Below are 20,036 nucleotides of genomic sequence, written 5' to 3'. Positions count from 1 at the left end.
AATACTTGGCCTAGCAGTTAAGGAAGCGGACCCATAAATCAGAAGGTTGCCGGTTCGAATCCTGATCTGCCAAGGTGCCACTGAGCAAAGCACCGTCCCCACACACTGCTCCCTGGGCTCCATGGAAGCCCACTGCTCACCAAGGGTGATGGGTTACAAGCAGAGGACACATTTCGTTGTGTGCACCCTGTGCTGTGCTCTGTATCACAATGAAACTGACTTCAGGTTGAATTATACAACAATGCTCGACAACACGTATCTTAAAATGGAATACACATTTGTCAGTGAATATCATGGTGGTCTAGCAAGTAAGGAAGCTGACCCGTAATCAGAAGGTTGTGGGTTCAAATCCTTGTGTGTTGCAGTGTATCACAATGAAATATACTTCCAGAATTATGCCAATATAAAAGAAATAATGGCTACACATTTTTTCACAATTGAGCACAACTTGATGCTAATAGAGCGATTGTAGACAAATCTAAATATATTTATGCAGAACGTGTAAGATCAAGTGCTGCTGATATGAACTGTGAACTGGTCACAACCATGGCCCTAAATTCAGAAATAAATGCTTAAATGCTCAATCACTTAGTGGATATGCGTACCCTGAAGGTTATGTACAGATAAAAATAATGTATTGTGAACTGATGTAACACCAAACATTAACCAGTCTACTGACCTAGTCGTCAATTGTTCTGTGGATGCAGAATGAAACGTCTCTACATTAAAGACTCAGTTGCCACAACTCAACGTTCAGACAAATTCACCTGGATGACTGAGAATCTTCACAGACATATCTCTACTGACCTAGGTCAGAAGGCACTGAAGGTTATGGCCTACATCTCCAACTTGCCCAGACATGCTTAGCAGTATTCCAAGGACAGCAAATGCATTCAACTTAACCAAGTGTATAAATTGAACATATTCAAACTGTTCTTTTAACTTAACTGTACCATACAGTGATTCTGGTCAATGACGCTGTCAAAATGAGGATGTCCTTGAGAAACCTAAAGAAAAGAAAAGCAATGTATATATAAATACATACAGTATGGGTCACAGATATGCCACAAAAGCATAAAATAAAAATGAATGGAAATGTAAAATTAGTACACTTGTGAAATCTTCAGCAAGCTCAAGGTATGATCCATAGTTGTTGGGCACCTCAAACACACAACCACATGTGTGGAACTGTGGACTTCTTGTAGAGGAGCTCTTTGTTCACTCTCTTTGATTTCCTGGTGAAGATAGTAAAAGACAAAGGGCTTGGCCAATGTCACAATGTTCTGTGCCGTGTTGTAGCCTAACACCATCACTTTGGCCACATTCTTTCACCTCCCTTTTTTTCCCCTACCACCTCCCTGTTTTTTTCTACCACTTGACCGTTTTTTTTCTACCCCCTCTTTTTTCCGCTACTTCCTGAACATTTTTCTACCACCTCCCTTTTTTTACCACCTGCTTTTCTTCTATCACCTCCCCCCTTTTTTTATACCACCTCCCTGTTTTTTTTTTACCACCTGTCAGATTTTTTACCACCTCCCCGGTTTTTTCTACCTCCTGACCAACTTTTTTCTATCACCTCCCCGTTTTTTTAATACCACCTGCTTTTTTTCTATCACCTTCCCCCTTTTTTTATACCACCTCCCTGTTTTTTTTTCCTATCACCTTCCCCCCTTTTTTTTATACCACCTCACCGTTTTTTTTGTACCACCTCCCCGTTTTTTTTCTACCACCTGCTTTTTTTTCTATCACCTCCCCGTTTTTTTCTACCACCTCCCCATTTTTTTCTACCACCTCCCCGTTTTTTTTCTTCTACCACCTCCTTTTTTTCTATCACCTCCCCGTTTTTTTCTACCACCTCCCCGTTTTTTTTCTACCACCTCCCCGTTTTTTTTCTATCACCTCCCCGTTTTTTTCTACCACCTCCCCGTTTTTTTTCTATCACCTCCCCGTTTTTTTCTACCACCTCCCCGTTTTTTTTCTATCACCTCCCCGTTTTTTTCTACCACCTCCCCGTTTTTTTTCTACCACCTGCTTTTTTTCTATCACCTTCCCCCTTTTTTCTATCACCTACCCGTTTTTTCTACCACCTCCCCGTTTTTTTTCTATCACCTCCCCGTTTTTTCTACCACCTCCCCGTTTTTTTTATATCACCTCCCCGTTTTTTTCTACCACCTCCCCGTTTTTTTATATCACCTCCCCGTTTTTTTCTACCACCTCCCCTTTTTTTATATCACCTCCCCATTTTTGTTGTCCCCCAGAATGTTGTGGGGATTAAGGGAATAGCCCTCTCCTAGTTCAGGTCACATTTGGCTGATAGGTATCTGTTTGTGGACATTAATGGGGAGTCGTCTTCACATAGGAAATTGGAGTTTGGTGTTCCACAAGGTTCTACTTAGGTCCCTTTCTATTTTCCTGATACATATTACCTTTAAAATCAAGTTATTCATAAACACAATATGGTATTAACTTTCTCTGCAATCAATTCAATTTAAAGACACACAGTAGTATTGATCAGCAATGCCAGATCAGAGGCAGCAGCTGAACAAAATAGAGAATTGTCTGAAGGACATTAGACAGTGGATGCTCAACAACTTTCTCCTGTTAAACCCTGACAAGACATAAGCTCTCGTACTTGGGCCTCAAGCATCCAGACATAAGCTGGCTGACTACATCATAACCCTGGATAGCCTTTCTATTTCTTTCTACTACTGCTGCTTAATCCAAGATGATCAATCCAACCATTCAAGCATTTTAAAATTGCTTTAAAAAGACGTGGAAGGCTTACATCCTTTCACAGTTCTTACTGACAATGTGACCATATGGGCCAATTCCAATAACTGCATTCGTGAGAAAATTTACCCCTATATTCTCCCCTCCTCATTGGTTACCCTCATTCCGCCCTCATAATACACCAGTGGCAGTGGCGTTAAAAGTTTTGAATCCAGCTGTGCGGATGCGCGTGCCTGTCATGTGGGTCGCGGTGGCAGTGGCGGTGACAGTGACAGTGCTCTTGTTAAAAAGTGCGGTTTGAATCCCGCTGTGCGCATGCGCGTGACAGTCATGTGGGACGCGGTGACAGGCGCGTGTGCGGAATGGGAAGAATTCGGTCCTGATGATTAGTTTCATTCATAGTTTCACTTTTTCTTCAGTGCAGTAATGTGTTCCCGGGGTGTCGCGTTTCTGTCCTTAATGTTCCTCGCTGTCGGTTACGGCGACGGCGCCACGAGAGTTTACTTTCTAGGCATCCGAGAGGAGGAGTGGGACTATGCACCGGGACACATGAAGCTAAACGAGTAAGGGACATGAAACATAGATTTATTATACATGAGGGCTGAGGCCTAGATAAATGACAAAGTCACATTACAGTTTCTTTAATCAAATCGCGTTTACATTAATTGCATTGCTCGATAATTTGTTTTTCATTACGTATTCGTTTTAACCGTTCTGTTTCGTTTCACATGAATCTTATTTGCCTAATAAAATCTAGCATAATTATAATGTTATTGTGGTTATTAGCTTATTTGTACCATGTTTTTAGGAAAACTTTTATTTAGAGCCAGTAATAAGGGAAGGCACCGTAAGTGATCATGCCTAGTATGGACTAACTCAAATGGACTTCAGTTCTATCCTGTTTGTCCTTGATCTGTCCAACATGGCTCACAGGATGGTGTTGGGCTATTCTCACTTTCACTTTCTGTTTGTAGTCATTCACAATGGGGGTATTTCTGAATAGAGAAGAAAAGTGGATCTTCCCATCATGGTGTGATGTTGGGTGGTGGGCTCTCTGGATGGCTAATGGGGGTCTAGACACACTCTGAGCTGTCCCGATTTAATTTCATTTATTTCTCCCAGTAAGTGGTCTATACCGGCCCATTGTGGATAAAACTGTAGTTTTATAGGTGTAATTCTAGATTTTTAGGAAGTATTACACATTGTGTAGGTCTATTGTTATTACACAGTAATATTACACAGTGTTATTACACAGGCTTTTTCATTTACTCCAGTTAAAAAAAGCCTCATTCAAGTGTTTGGTCCATGGCTGGCAAATGCTTTATCGAAAAGGAATCCTGGTTGCCCGTATGGCTATTCAGGCCATGTGCACAGCTCAAAGTCATGTTTAGATTGCTTCCCATTGACAATGACTGCTTGTGGATTTTTTTCTCTCTCTCTCTCTCTCTCTGTGTGTGTGTGTGTGTGTGTGTCTGTTTATTAGAGATTCATCAGTGTTTCTGGAACATGGACCTGACCGCGTCGGCAGCATATATAAAAAGGCTGTGTTCAGGCAGTACACAGATTCCAGTTACTCATCTGAGATCCCCAAACCCTCCTGGCTGGGTTTCCTTGGTCCAGTTATACGGGCAGAGGTTAATGATGTCATTCAGGTGAACCTAATGAACTTTGCCAGCAGGAACTATTCCATACACCCACATGGAGTTTTCTACGAGAAGCACTCAGAAGGTAAAGCAGAAATGGTGCATATGGCTCATATGCACCATCAATCGGACTGGTATATATTTATAACAAATAACTGATATATATTTAAAAACAATGATATGCAGGGTATGCAGACAAATATGTCTTACTGGTGCAGGCATTTAAATATTAACCTTACTGAAGGGATTCAAACTGCCCTAATGTAAGATAAGATTACCCACTAGGTTTCTACCACCCAGTTGTATAGACAGAAGATATAGAATAAGTTCAGTGGTTATCATCTGCAGTGCCTGGCCAGTGCACCAGGAACATGTACACCTAGTTTGGGATTAAGTGCTCTTTACATCATGGATTTAGGTGTGTTTAGAAAACTCTTAGTTAAAAATGTTAGTAGCATTACTCCAAAATAATAAAACTCATACAAAAAATTACTCAAGTAATAGTACAAAAGTATGTAGTGATAATACTAATCAAGAATGGAGTAACTGTTGGATCATAATATCTCATTTATTTTTAATTATTACAACATATTAAAGTATAATTACTTGTCATTAATCTGAGCTAAACAGTAATTCTAATGGTCATGTGACTGCATGGCTACGTCTGAATGGTGAAAGATACACAATTATTTGTTGGGTTAACTTAATTCAATTATGACACCTACAGTACAGGCCAAAAGTTTGGACACCTTCTGTGTCCAAAACAATGTGTTTTCTTTATGTTCATGACCATTTATGATTCTCACTGAAGGCATCAAAACTATGAATGAACACATGTGGAGTTCTGTACTTAACAAAAAAAGGTGAAATAAGTGGAAACATGTTTTATATTCTAGTTTCTTTGCTCTGATTACTGCTTTGCACACTCTTGGCATTCTCTCCATGAGCTTCAAGAGGTCGTCACCTGAAATGCTTCTCCAACAGTCTTGAAGGAGTTCCCAGAGGTGTTTAGCACTTATTGGTCCAGCTCACCCCAAACCATCTGGATTGGGTTCAGGTCCGGTGACTGTGGAGGTCAGGTCTCCACTTTTTGTTAAGTACATAACTCCACATGTGTTCATTCATAGTTTTGATGCCTTCAGTGAGAATCTACCAACGTAAATGGTCATGAAAATAAAGAAAACACATATAGATAAATAGAAGGGTCATATTTGCCTGCCTTAGTTTCAAATAGCAGAATTCAAATGTGTGGAAATAGGTGTTATTATTGAATTACGTTAACCCAACACATGTGAGTGTAGACATGTGTGAGATATACCAGAGTTTCACTGAAACACTTTTTTTTGGTTTTTGCTCCCATTTTTGAGCTGAACTCTTTATTTTCTATACTCTCAAATATTGTTCACATATCTGTCGAAATCTGTGTTAGTGAGCACTTCTCCTTAGCCAAGATAATCCATCCCATCTCACAGTTGTGGCATATAAAGGTGCTGATTAGACAGCATGAATATTGCACAAGTGTGCCTTAGACTGCCCACAATAAAAGGGCAATAAAAGGAGGTTGGAGGGGATGTTCTCAGCTTCTAGGAATTGTGTACAGATCCTTGCAATATGGGGCCGTGCATTATCATGCGGCAACATGATGGTCATAGATGAATGGCACCTCAATGGGCCTCAGAATCTTGTCATGATATCTCTGTGCATTTACATTAAAAATCAAATCAATAAAATGCACCTGTGTTCATCATCCATAATATACACCTGCCCATACATAACCCTACCTCCACCAATGGCCAATCAATCTACAATGTCGCTGGTGGTAGTAGTGGTAGTAGCCTAGTGGTTAAAACACTCGCCTATGAACCAGAAGACCCAGGTTCAAACCCCACTTACTACCATTGTGTCCCAGAGCAAGACACTTAACCCTGAGTGTCTCCAGGGGGACTGTCCCTGTAACCACTGATTGTAAGTCGCTCTTGATAAGGGCGTCTGATAAATGCTGTAAATGTAAATGTAAATGTCGCTAACCCACACAATGCCACACATGCTCTCTGCCATCTGCCCTGAACAGTGAAAACCGGAACTCATTCGTGAACAGAACGCCTTTCCAAAATGCCAGACACCATCTAATGTGAGCATTTGCCCACTCAAGTTGATGTCCAGTCCAGTCAGGTCCAGACCCAGATGAGGATGACAAGCATGCAGATGAGCTTCCCTGAGATGGTTCCTGACAGTTTATGCAGAAATTCTTTGGTTATGCAGCTGTTCGAGTGGCTGGTCTCAGATGACCATGGAGATGAACATGCTATATCTGAAGGTCCTGGGGTGGTGTGGTTACATGTGATCTGCTGTAGTGTTATGTTTATATTTTTGTTCAGTGTGGTTCACAAATGTACTCAAGTAAAACTAAAAAGTATTGTAAATGTACTCTTAATGTAACTCTAAACGTAAAAGAGTAAATGTATTGATCACTGCTGGTTTTGTGCAGGTGCCTGGTATCCTGATAATACAACTGATGCACTGAAAGCTGATGATGCAGTTCCTCCTGGCCAAAGCCACAGCTACACCTGGATTGTCAAACCAGAATTTGCTCCAGCAGATGGAGATCCCCAGTGCCTCACCTGGGCCTACCACTCGCATGTTGATGCCCCCAAGGACATTTCTTCTGGCCTTATTGGTGCTCTACTCACCTGCAAGAGAGGTAACCAATAACAACAACTGTGGTGACATATTTAGCCCAAAATTACACACACTTTGTCTCAATGGGTGTTGACAGGCTCCTACAGTTCAAATTTTATTTGTCACATACACAGCCATACATGGTATGATATGCAGTGAAATGCTTTAATGCTTTAATTAAATGCAGTAAAGCATTTAATGAAATGCTTTACTGTTACCCTTTTTGCACACAAGTGTGTGTTTGTATTAAAATAATACAAAAAAGTAATGGAATTTGAAACTAGAATTTTCCAGGCATTGAAAGGTTTTGGAATATGAAATAAACATTTAAAGTCGTTGAAAAGTCATGAAAATCTGATTAAAAGTCATGGAAATCATGTTATACATGAATGTAAAACAGTACATAGTTCCCATAAGACTGCTTCAGAAAGGTTTTTCTATGTTTACAACTACAACTACTAGAGCGGTCTTTAGTGTCTTTGCTGGCTTTATGTAGTGAACCATCATATGGTACTACATGCATGTGGTATTCCAGCACCTCCTTTACTTTACTTTACTTTACTTTACCTCCGCAGCACCAGCAAAGGCAGGTAAATTACAGCTGATGATTTATATTGGAACTTGATGGGGGCCAGTTTGACTTGGGTTGGAAGAAGAAATTCTGTTAAGTTAAGCTTTTAAGGGTTGTCATACTTTAGTTCAACAATTTTTGGGTATATCTTTGGACTTTTTGTGATTTTTATTTTTTTTTACATTTGCACAGAAATTTCACAGAACATATGCCTTTAAGTTCCCTGGAGTAGGCTTCAACCAGTATTATGATGAAGCTGAGCCATTTGAAGATGGTTTTGGTGGCTGTGGTGACCCTCTGGTACATTTCATGATGCTATCTAATCATCTCATCAGCAGTTCAATGCCAGGATCCAGGATCTAGAGTAGCTCAGTGAGAGACAGATTAGACTCTGGTGGCTGGGACTGAGTGGTTATGGTAGATACCTTTGTTCATGTTCAGTGCAACAATGGCCCCGGTGTCTATCTAGGATAGATAGTCTGGATGAAACATTTGTCATAGTACAACAACAACAACATCAATTTACATTTATGTAATCATATACAGTACAAAATCACATACAGTATGTCTCAATGGGCTTTGACAGGCCGTACAGTTGTCAGGCCCTACAGTTGTCAGTGCAGGATTGGTGATGATCAGTATCAGAATCATATTTATATTAAGTAAGTGCAGCACATACAAGGAATTTGATTCCAGTAGATGGTGTCTCTCAAGTACAATGAAGGAAAAAAAACAACAACAATGTGCAAGGGTGTGGTGTTATTGTACAAATTGTGGATTGTTTGTGATTTATAAATAACTATATCTACTTTTTATGAATAAATAGGCAAAAAACAAACTAAATCTTATATACAGAGTACATAAAGTGCAGTGTGCAATGATGGAGGTGATTTACAGTATCAGCTGTTTAGGAGGGAGATGGCGAGGGGGAAGAAGCTGGTCCTGGTCTGCAGGCTTCTATAACGTCTGCCAGAGGGCAGCAGGTCAAAGAGCCTGTGACCAGGGTGTGAGGGGTCTGAGATGATTTTCCCTGCCCTTTTCCTGGATTCCTGAATGGAGGGCAGGGGGGCACCGGTGATCCTTTCTGCTGACCGTACAGTCCGCTGCAGTCTGATCCTGTCCTGTTTAGTGGCTGCTCCATACCAGACAGTGATGGAGGAGCGCAGGACAGACTCAATGACCGCAGTGTAGAACTGGATCAGCAGCTCCTGTGAAAGACTGTACTTCCCCAGTTGCCTCAGGAAGTACATCCTCTGCTGGGTCTTTTTGAGGATGGAGGAGATGTTGGTCTCCCACTTCAGGTCCTGGGAAATGGTGGTGCCCAGGAACTTGAAGGTCTCCACAATAGACACCGGGTTGTCTGATATGGTGAGGGGGAGAAATGTTGAGGGATGTCTCCTGAAGTCCACTGTCATCTCCACAGTCTTGAGCGTGTTCAGCTCCACGTTGTGTTGACTGCACCAGAGTACCAGCCGCTCAACTTCCTGTCGGTATGTCCAAGAAAAGAAAAAGTCCAACAGGTGAAGTGGTCGAAAAGTCAAAATTGTAGTATAGAGCATCTGTCCATGTTTGGAGGTACTGGATAGTCCAGAGTAGGCTTTATTCTAGTGTCAATGTGTCCATTTACATTTATGGCATTTATCAGACGCCCTTATCCAGAGCGATCAGTAGTTACAGGGACAGTCCCCCCCTGGATCAACCTAATGGGTTTGGACTTGTTCAGCAGTCTGGGCTTTTCACTGATTGATGTGGATGGTGGCACTATTCTCACGGTGGGCTCACCCTGGCAGCAGCGCTGGCCTTCTCTGTTCACTGGCCTGGGCTGTATCACCGCATTTAACCACCAGCCCCTGCTCAAACCAGACGTGCAACCAGATGTGTGGCGCCTTCCTCTGGCTCTTCGCGATGCAGTCACTGCGGAACTCAACAACCTGCTCAAGCTGGGCATAATTGAGCGGATCGAGGCTTTACCCTGGGTCTTCAACCTGGTGCTGGCACGGAAGAAGTCCGGGACTCTCCGGCCGTGCGTGGATCTAAGGTCAGTCAACACAGCTGTTGTCCCTGACAAGTACCCGCTGCCTACTGTGGAGGAACTGGCCGCAAAATTACATGGCTCTACTGTCTTCTCCAAACTAGACCTCCGACGGGGCTATCTCCAAGTTCCGCTGCATCCCGAGAGCCGCAACCTGACCGCTTTTGTCACACACATGGGCGTCTTCCGCTATACTAGGATGGCTTTCTAACTTAGCTCTGCCCCTATCTGCTTCCAGAAAATCATGTCCACCGTCTTTGCTGCAGTTTCGGGGGTAGTGATTTATCTGGATGACATTGTGGTGCATGGTCCAACCCTCGCATCACATGATGAGCACCTGGATCACATGCTCAAGATCCTGGCAGGTCACAATCTTACGTTTAATGGGGACAAATGTGTCTGCACTGTGCCAGCGGTCGATTTTGTGGGCTTTCGGCTGTCTGGAGAGGGTACCACACCTTTAAATTCTAACGTGGAGGCTGTTCTTCGTCTCCCTGAGCCCTCCAGCCCAGCCCAGCTCGCATCCTTTCTGGGAATGACTGCATACTACTTGCGTTTTCTCCCTCAATACTCTGCCACTACAGACCCATGGGCCTGGTCCTCAGCCTGCTCCTCAGCCATCCCTCAGCTAAAGGCCCAGCTTACCTCCCCACCGGTGCTTGCTCACTTTTCTGACCTCTGATGCTTCTGGTGTAGCGCTAGGTGCCGTCCTTTCTCAGTGCCAACATGGTTCTGAGCGGCCCATTGCTTTTGCCTCCCGGTGTCTGACGCTGGCTGAGCAGAAGTATTCAGTTGGGGAGCGGGAGGCACTGGCCTGTGTCTGGGCATGTGAGTGGTGGCATATATCTTCACTTCACTCTCTGCACAGACCATCAGGCCCTAATGACCCTACTCGCATCTTCAGGCTCAGGGCACAGACTGCTCCGGCTCCACCGCTGGTCGGAGAGGCTCCTCCAATATAATTTCACTCCGTTGTTTACCCCCGGCCGGGACAATGTTGTGGCAGACCTCCTTTCCAGGGCCACTCCAGACACTCCTCCAGGCCCAGCCACGGTTACACTGGAGCCAGAGCTTATAGACATGCTTCATGGGCCTACAGGACCTCCAACTGGCTTCAGTGCAAGACTCAGTGCTGTCACAGCTTTCTGGTGCCATTTCACCAGATTAAAGATGAGCTTTAATCTGGTGAAATGGCACTCTAATGGCTCTAAATGGTCTCGCCCCACAGTACCTGAGTGAACTTTTGGTTCTTTACGAACTGCCATGCCCCCTTCGATCAATGGGTGCGGGGTCACTACTGGTACCAAAGGTGCAGAAGGTCACAGCTGGGAGCAGATCCTTCTCCTATAGAGCTCCGCAGTTGTGGAACAGCTTGCCTGTCAGTGTCCGGGATTCAGACACAGTCTCAGTGTTTAAATCCAATCTCAAAACCTATCTGTTTTCTCTGGCTTTTTGCTAAAGTCCTAGACCCTCATTTCACTTGATTTTGACGCAGTGTCAATTATATAGTCCAGTTTATCACAGAGTCCCCCTGTTAGACACAGACAAAGTTAAATTCACCCTAGTTAGGCTGTCCTAGTTAGGGTACCGGGCCACTGTAGCACCAATATACCACTATAACCACATATTTCAGTATCGGTCGTACAGTGCAACCGTCTGCTGCTGCTTCTGTTTGTTTTTCTCCGAGACACGGAATCAAGCGCCCAGACTACTGGCAGATCCCAGTGATCAGACCAGCAAATAAATCCTGGTTCCTGACAACTGCTTTACAAGGACATAACATGAAACAAACCAAAGGGTCACCACAGCCACCACCACCATTACAACTACAGCTTCAGGGATCTTCAAGTGGACCAGTAACATAATTATGGACACGTAATCTAGACCATGACACTGACTACATCCTGGACTTCTCCAACCCTACAACCGTAGGACTTATCATTATATCATATCCAACCCTGCACTGACACCATTTGCAGGCTCACTCTACCCTGGAAGGGGGTCCCTCTCTGTATCACTCCTTCCCAAGGTTTCTTCTTTTCTTTTTTTCTCTCTCCTAGAGTTTTTTTTTGTGTGGAGTTTTTCCTTGTGTGCAGAAGGGTCAAGTGTGGGGGGTGTCAACTGTAGGGCCTGTCAAAGCCCATTGAGACATACTGTATGTGATTTTGGGCTATATAAGAAATAAATGTTGTTGTTGTTGTCTCTCCTGCTGGAATGAGGTCTGTGTGGCGAGAGGACTGTGGGTAGTCATTCCTGGCAGCCTACAACCTCGTATCCTGGCCATGGCTCATGAGGGACACCTAGGCATCGTAAAAAATCAAGCAGCACTGCCGTGACAGGGTAATGGTGGCCTGGGATCGACAGGGATAATGAATTTGTGGTGAAGGACTTCTCAGCCTGCCTAGTCAGTGGAAAGACGGTTCCTCCCACACCTGTGCAGTGGCTGGACGGGCCATGGCAGCACGTTCAGATGGATATCTGTGGGCCATTCCAGGGGGTCCCATATCATCAGCGCTTTATAGTGGTTGCCTATGACCTGTACTCAATATGGCCCAAGATCTCCTCTACAGGCTCGGTCACGTCTCAGGCGGCCATGGAGTTCCTCGACTGTCTGTTCTCAAGGTGGGGCCTTCCCAACACCATTACAACAGACAGTGGGCCTCACTTCACCTCCATGAACTTTCAGACATTCCTCGGGGACAGATGGATTCGACACACACACACTGCTTTCTACCACCCAGAGGCTGTCGGTGGCGTGGAAAGATTTAACCAGACCATGAAGAACGGTGTTCTGGCTCACCTGGCCGATGGCTTGGCCTTTTGCTCAGCCCTGCAGCGCACCCTGCTTCATTACAGATCATCTCTTCATTCCACCACTGGCGTCTCCCCAGCTCTCCTCATGCTGGGTAGGGAGCTGCAGCTTCCATTAGACCGGCTGCGGCCGCAGCCTCCTCTGCTTACTGCAGCGGCCCAGCGCTGCAGGGTTTCGGCTTCTCAGCGCCGGAAGAAGCAGTCTTTTGATCGCTGATGGAAGATGACACCTTCCTGTCTGGCAGGGTCAGGGTTCGTCGGCCTCACCGGGACAACAAGCTCCTTTCCTTTTGGCCAGTGCAGATTACGGGGTGGCTGGGCTTGGCCACTTTCCGCCTGGCTGATGGTATGAAGTGGCATTTGAGCCGGCTCAAGAAGATGTCACCGCCCACCCCCCTAGACCCTTACTCCATGGCTAGTGACTTGGACCTAGTGGAGGACCTACCCGGTGATACAGGGAACCGTCCAGTGGAGGCTGGAGGCCGGGGGAGCGCAGTTTCACCACGCCCTGTCCGTGTCCGCTGTAGACCGGCTTACCTCAAGGACTATGTGACTGAATGTGACACCATGTAGTTAGCCCGTCACGTGGCAGAATAACCCACATGTCTATTCTGGCATTCCGGGTAGTCGACCCCGGTCGCCTAGTTATATTGTGCTGTTTGTGTTCCTCCTGGGGGGGAGAAAATGCTACATATGGTCATGGGCAGTGTTGGGCAGTGTACGTTTTTGCGTGTGTTCCAGGTTGTGGGTGTTGCTGTAAGGTATTGTGGGTCAGCGCTGCTTTGTGTTAGCCGCCAACAGCATTAATTGTTGCGATTCCTGGAGTGACTGATTTATAGAATTTTAACCAAAACCATGATTTAAATAAATGTGATTATTTTTACAACCCCATCCGTCAGAATCAAGACATTGGAGAGAGTCAGGGTACAGGTGAAGATCAGTCCACCTGAAGAAACACCAGTAGCCATTTGGAATTATGAACAAACATCTTTTTATTCTGTCCTCTTCGCTTTTCTTCATGGCAGCTGCCTGGCACAAGGGTGCCCGTGTTCCCCCTGGGAAGCTTCACCATTGTTCCATATTTTCACCATTTGTGTATAGGGGCTGTCACTGTGGTTCGCCGGATCCAAGTTCTTTGGATCTCTGCATGATGTTTAGCTTTTGAGGATCTTTTGGTCTACATGATTTTGTTTAAGTGATTTTTTGATTGATAAGAGGTGTGGCATTAGTCAGGCCTGGTGTGTGGCTAGAGACATTGTACTCAGGTGTGATGACCCACTGTTAAAGTTAAGTTTTAATAGAAGGATGCAATGAGTCACACAGTGCCACATACAGCCATGGCCAAAGGTTTTGAGAATATAATACTGGTTTCACAAGGTTTGCTGCTTGCATGTTTATTATGGCAGATTGCATATACTCCAGAATGTTATGAAGAGTGATCAGATGAATTGCAATGTCTCTTTGCCATGAATTTAATCCAAAATAAAAACATTTCCAGAGGAGAGTCAGAGGAGATGCCTTTACATGCCTTCATTTCTGTGATTCCTGTTCTGGTTGGTGCAAATAACCAGAATGTTTGCTTTTTCTGGTGCTTCCGAATTACATGTATTGTTGTCATCTGTTTGAATTGGTCCCATCCCGTCTTTGTCTGTGTGAGGGGCCATGTGTTTGTGAGTGTGTTTGCATCCTCTCCTGTCCAACTTGACAGAATGGTTGAACCAGAATGACAGGAACATTACACAACCCTCACACTCATGTACACTTGTGGGCGACACAATGCAAGCACTACTGTTATGTCATAGAAAGCTCCCTATTAGTGCTGCACGATTAATGTAATCGCAATCGTAATCGCGATGTCAGTCTGTGCGATTACACAAATGCAAAAAGCTGTGATTTAAATGATTAGTACATGGATTGGATCGGCAACATGTCCGATCCATTCTCTCATTCTCTCAAAGTTTGCGAGCTGACTGAAGTCTCACTTCAGTCAGATGTGACGTGTTTGGTCACATGACTTTCGATTCGGAGACATATGGTTAGACGGCGCATGACGCACTGCATCGTACGTCAACGTCGCCGCCATATTGCGATAGGCTCTGCTGTGGCGTGAAGCATGTACATGTCTATGGAGAGAAGTGCATAAAAATGCCTCACTCTTGTGCTGCTTGGGGCTGTACAAACCGCTGTACGCTCCAAACCAGATCTCAGGGGATTACATTTCATAGGTAATTGTTTTGAATATATTTGGCCATTATAAAATCCCGTTTTATAAGTCTTAACCTTAGCTAAGCTAGGCTAGCGAAGATATGCATTCCTGTGTTCAAGTCAGCCTCCAAACAACGTTTTGGCTAAACGTAGGCATTAACTATTTAGACTGTTCTTAGCTGTTTAGTTAACTTTTCTCAAACTTTGAAGGTTTCCTAAAGAAATTCACCTCAGTTTACAAATCTTAACCCTAGCTAAGCTAGCAAAGCTATGCATCCCTGTGTTCAAGTCAGTTCAAAACAACGTTTTGGTTAAAGGTAAGAACTATAATACGGAATTTTATAATGGCCAAATATTATGAGAGGCCGTTTAGGAAATATTTCAGAGTCGTGACGTCGCTCTCCCTTCCTGACGGAAGATTCTCTGTCTCCCGAGCGCCGCCGCGCTACCAGCCACATTTGTTTTTTACTTAGCTCATGGAGCAGTGGTGGCCTAGCGGTTAAGGAAGTGGCCAGGTAATCAGAAGGTTGCCATTTTCGAATACCGATCCGCCAAGGTTTTTTTTTTTTTCAACTAACCCATTATTTAATATTACAAATTACAAGGCACATTTCACATATTAAGGAATAGCTTCAGAGCATTGTAAACTGAGCAAAAATAGTACAAAATATTACAACATATATCACCACAACAAGAAATTAAAATAAATTAAAAAAATAAACAAACAAACTGATCGTTGTTACTTACAAGAGGACTTCCAGTTCTTATATTAAGTTGTCTATATACTGGTATAATGATTGGGTTTTAGTATTTTTACAGTGACTTAGCACTTCCTTGAATAAATTTATTTCATTTGCAAAAATCTTGAAAATGGGGGTGATTTTTAGAAATCGAGACTTATGAATAAAAAAATTTGCCATAAGCATTAAGTTATTATTACAGTATTCTGATTCTTCATCTGATGAGTCTTCATCATCTCCTATCAGACCAACCCTTATTATCTCAAAGCTCAAAGGTGGAATTGAGTTTTTACACATTATCCAATTTTGAAAATCATTCCAAAAAATATGTGTGACATTGCAAGCAAAAAAGAGGTGTTCAATCCGATCCGCCAAGGTGCCACTGAGCAAAGCACCGTCCCCACACACTGCTCCCCGGGCACCTGTCATAGCTGCCCACTGCTCACCAAGTGTGAGGTTAAATTTAGAGGACACATATGTGTGTGCTTTTCACCTGTATCTGTGAGCATTTCATATGTGTGTGTGCGTGCTTTTTACCTGTATCTGTATGAGTGTTTCATATGTGTGTGTGTGAGTTTTCAGTAGTATAAATGCATGCTTGTTAGTTTCATATGTGAATGTGTGTGTGTTTCACATGTGTTTGTGTAACAAAATCTGAAATATTTCCTAAACGGCCCCTCATAAAATATAATCAAAACAGTTGTTTAGCCTTACCAGAGTTTGTTGTTCGACAGTAATGTAATGAGTTTTTTGTGATTATTTAATTTTGTAGAACATTGTATTTTGAAAGCACTGGGCATTTCAGATTGTTATAAGTAGTTTGTATGTTTCACTTTGAAATGAAACATTTCACTATTAGTAATTTCTATGCGACTTTTCATTGATATACAAGCAAGTGTCCTTTATCATATCGAAAATCGCATATCGCAATATTGATCTCAATAATCGCAATATGTCTTTTTCCCCAAATCGTGCAGCCCTACTCCCTATACACTATAACAATCCTCCTAATAGAATACAGTGATCTCCAGCATGTCTTCAGCAAACTAGCCACATGGCGCACTTCTCACCAGCACTGGGATTGCTGTATAGATCCTGGGAACACATCCTATCGGGAGCGCATTTACTGTCTGTGATCAGAGCACCAGCGATTGAAGAAACCCTCCAACACACATTTATTCTCTGTTCCACCTCCTTCTTCTCTGTGCCTATTGTTAATAGAATTAGAAATGTTATTTGATAACTGTTGGTAAGCATGTGTGTAAACCATGTGGGTATGTGTGCAAGAGAGTAACATTTGCAATCTTTCCTTTCTGTGCTGTTAGGTGTGCTGTTGGACTCAAAAAATATGCGCTCTGATGTGGATCAGGATTTTTTCTTCATGTTCAGCATTATGGATGAGAACCTCAGCTGGTACCTGGAGGAGAACATTTCAAAATTTTGTTCTGAATCATCTAAAGTCGACCGCTTTGAGGAGAGCTTTCAGAAGTCGAATAAAATGCACTGTGAGCTGATTACTTTTCACATTTAATCACACTGTGAAATTGAAAAGATAATATACACTGAGCAGCCACAACTTTAAGACCGATGACATCTATCAAGGCCTGAGATTTACTATGCTTGAACATAGTTGATGGTATTATCCACTGTGATCCAAAACGGTACACCCCTCGCAATTTTGTATATATTTTTGCTATTTTATTTCTTTGGGAAAAGACTGAAGATATGACATTCGATACAGCTTCTCTTAGGGGTCGCTACAGTGGACCAACCGGTCTGGTTGTCCACACAGTGTCAGGATTGGCTACAGCTGATGTTGCCAGGTGTAGCCAATCAGGACATCTTTTAAAAAGACGGCGATTTCCGCCCCTCTGGAGCTCCAAAAAACACAAACTTGATTGTCAGAACTCAAAATACATACATAAGCGACCAGGTTCGCACCAGAGTTCACAAAAATGTTGGAGCTCCAGAGGGGCGGAAATCACCGGCTTTTTAAAAGATGTCCTGATTGGCTACACCTGGCAACATCAGCTGTGGCCAATCCTACCACACAGACACTTGGCAAAAGCTTGACAAATTGTGGGATGCCTTTCCCACAATTTTCCCACCACAGGGTGGTAGTAGCCTAGTGGGTAACACACTCGCCTATGAACCAGAAGACCCAGGTTCAAATCCCGCTTACCATTGTGTCCCCGAGCAAGACACTTAACCCTGAGTTGCTCCAGGGGGGGGACTGTCCCTGTAACTACTGATTGTAAGTCGCTCTGGATAAGGGCGTCTGATAAATGCTGTAAATGTAAATGAACCCAATGAATGCATGGTCACTTGCATCCCCAGTGGCTGAGTTAGTGTACCGCTTGTGTAACAAAATAACTAACACCAGTAGTCCAGTTGTAAACGCAATTCAGGGGGATGGTGATTTTATTGTTTATCAGACATATTTTGTGCTGATGACAGTGTTCCCTTTTTAGCAAAAATATAATGAATATATTCCACTTTCCTAAAACAACATGCATGGTGTGGATGTCAAATAATCAGATTTACTCCCAAAATTCTGGTGTGTGCATTGCACTCTGATTGTAACCTACTGTTATGGCTACAAATTGTCTCTGCTGCAGTAGACTACTATGTGAGCGCGTGTTGGACAAAAGGAGAAAGAAACGAAACGTGAGCCGCAACCCCACACGGATGTTGTCGTTGGCATTTTAGGTTGAATTGGGGACGGGGCAGAATGAGAGGGAAGAGGAGAGGGGTGACGAGATGATCAGGATACTGGTTGGAGGTGAAGAAGGAGCCGAGTCGAGTTGACTGATGCCAATCAATGACTGAGCGGCTGGCAGTGGCCATCTTGCCAATTTATTGAGTCACGTTACCTCATCTCTGTATTGCTCCCAGTCACATGGATGGAATCATGTGACACTATCCGGGTGACACTTGACGCTGTAAAATGCATAATTGAGGGCGTGTTCAGAACAGCGCTTAAACGTGGCTAAGAGGCCGTTTTTCTTGAAACAAAATACATTTTTTTACAGCATTATCTTTAAAAATGCGTTGTGAACCTGAGCTCTGTTGGCATGCCGTAGTGGAGGGGGAAGGGGAGGGAGGGCCTAATAGGAAATTTACATATGCACCTGATTGTGGTGCCCTGATCCATCCAAGGTGGATGGGCTTAATGGATTGGGACTCCATAAAATTGCAGCTGGGCTGCTACATTAAAGTGGACTCTGTTACTTACGTTATGTATGTGTTCAGTTCCTGGAAATTGCCACACGCCTGTGGGTTAGTTTGTGTTTGTTCCTTGGTTAATTCCCTGGCTTTGGCCCTTGAGCCATTTTTCTTTTTTTTGTTATTAATAAATCCCTTTGTCCAGATGTCCAGTCTCTGCACTTCCTTCTGCCATCAGCCCGGGGTCGTGACATATTACTACTACTACTTAATAGGGGGGGGGGTTACATCCCTCCTCATCCACCCTCAACTCGAGTGCTGCTAACCTGCTGGCAATGAATATGAGTGCACTCCAAATTGTCCAAATTTTACAATGTCACCAAGTGGCTTACATCAGTGCTGAAGGCCCCTAGTGGGCAGACATAGACAACAGTTGCAATGAAAAACTCCCTGAAAAGGGAAGGAACTTTGAGAGGAACCAAGGCTCAGTGAGTGAAACCCATCCTCACAGATGTAACCTATCAGGTCACAGATCTAGTGCAGTGTCAACAGCATCCAGGGATTGTCCGGAAAGTCTAAAATTAGCAGTGTCCACTGGTAAAGTCCATTTAGTAGTCATATGCTAATATCAGGTATCCATCCAGAAATGTACAACCCACACTGGAGTGAATGAAAAAGAGGAAGTGAGTATAAAGTTAATAAGATGTAAATATATAAAGAAATGAGGTAAGGGACTATGTTTCTGGCAGCAATAACTAATGCAGCTTTACTGATGGTGAAGGTAGTGTTGACTAAAAGCTTTAAAGTATAGATAAGTTATTAGTTTAGATTTAAATATCAAGACTGTATCTGATGCCTGAATACTCATTGTTCCATAGTTTTGGGGCTCTATTTCCAGCTGTGGCTATGCAGGACAAGAAGCAAGCCTGCTCTGGCTGAATAAAGGGATTGTGATACAAGACTACTAAGTTATTAAGGTAAACTGGACCATGACCGGGCAAGGTTTTATAAGTAAGAAGAACGATCTCAGTATTATTTTTGGTAATCTCAGATGAACACATCCAAAAGTCATTAGTGCCAATGTGAATTGTGATTTTACAATATCTATGTTTATTTCATTTACATTATTTACATTTACATTTAAGGCATTTGGCAGATGCCCTTATCCAGAGCGACTTACAACGTGCTTCCATGTTACCATGGATGAAGTGATCAATTCTGGTTCACTAGGACCCCCAACTATGAATACAATCTTTTTATTCACTCTGTTGTAGTTTCTATACATAAGTCAGACAAGAAGAAGGTTACAAGTTCATCTAAATATTCTCTAAAGAGGAAGGTCTTGAGCTGTCATTTGAAGGTGCTCAGTGACTGAGCTGTTCTGACCTCGAGGGGACGTTCATTCCACCACCGAGGGGCCAAGATGGAGAAGAGTCTAGATAAGTGTCTTCCTTTTACCT

At 43.4% G+C, this 20,036-nt stretch overlaps 1 protein-coding gene across 6 annotated transcripts in view; it reads left to right on the top strand.

Annotated features, from left to right (window-relative positions):
* Positions 1-3,063: 3,063 nt before the first annotated feature.
* The window catches only part of LOC114768990 (hephaestin-like protein 1), a 51,107-nt gene continuing 34,134 nt past the window's right edge, over positions 3,064-20,036 (top strand). For 5 of the 6 annotated variants that reach the window (XM_028961621.1, XM_028961620.1, XM_028961619.1 and 2 more), the window contains exons 1-4: positions 3,064-3,293; positions 4,214-4,458; positions 6,862-7,074; positions 16,737-16,916. In XM_028961621.1, the coding sequence (XP_028817454.1) occupies positions 6,904-7,074; positions 16,737-16,916 (351 nt within the window). In that variant the 5' untranslated portion in view covers positions 3,064-3,293; positions 4,214-4,458; positions 6,862-6,903. Of the gene's footprint in view, positions 3,294-4,213; positions 4,459-6,861; positions 7,075-9,512; positions 9,662-16,736; positions 16,917-20,036 lie in introns of those variants that run through there. The other variant, XM_028961622.1, reaches the window with a different exon arrangement.

The sequence above is a fragment of the Denticeps clupeoides genome, chromosome 19 (genome assembly GCF_900700375.1).
Source record: "Denticeps clupeoides chromosome 19, fDenClu1.1, whole genome shotgun sequence".
Classification (NCBI taxonomy): Eukaryota; Metazoa; Chordata; class Actinopteri; order Clupeiformes; family Denticipitidae; genus Denticeps; species Denticeps clupeoides.
This window is presented reverse-complemented; position numbering and strand designations above follow the sequence as displayed.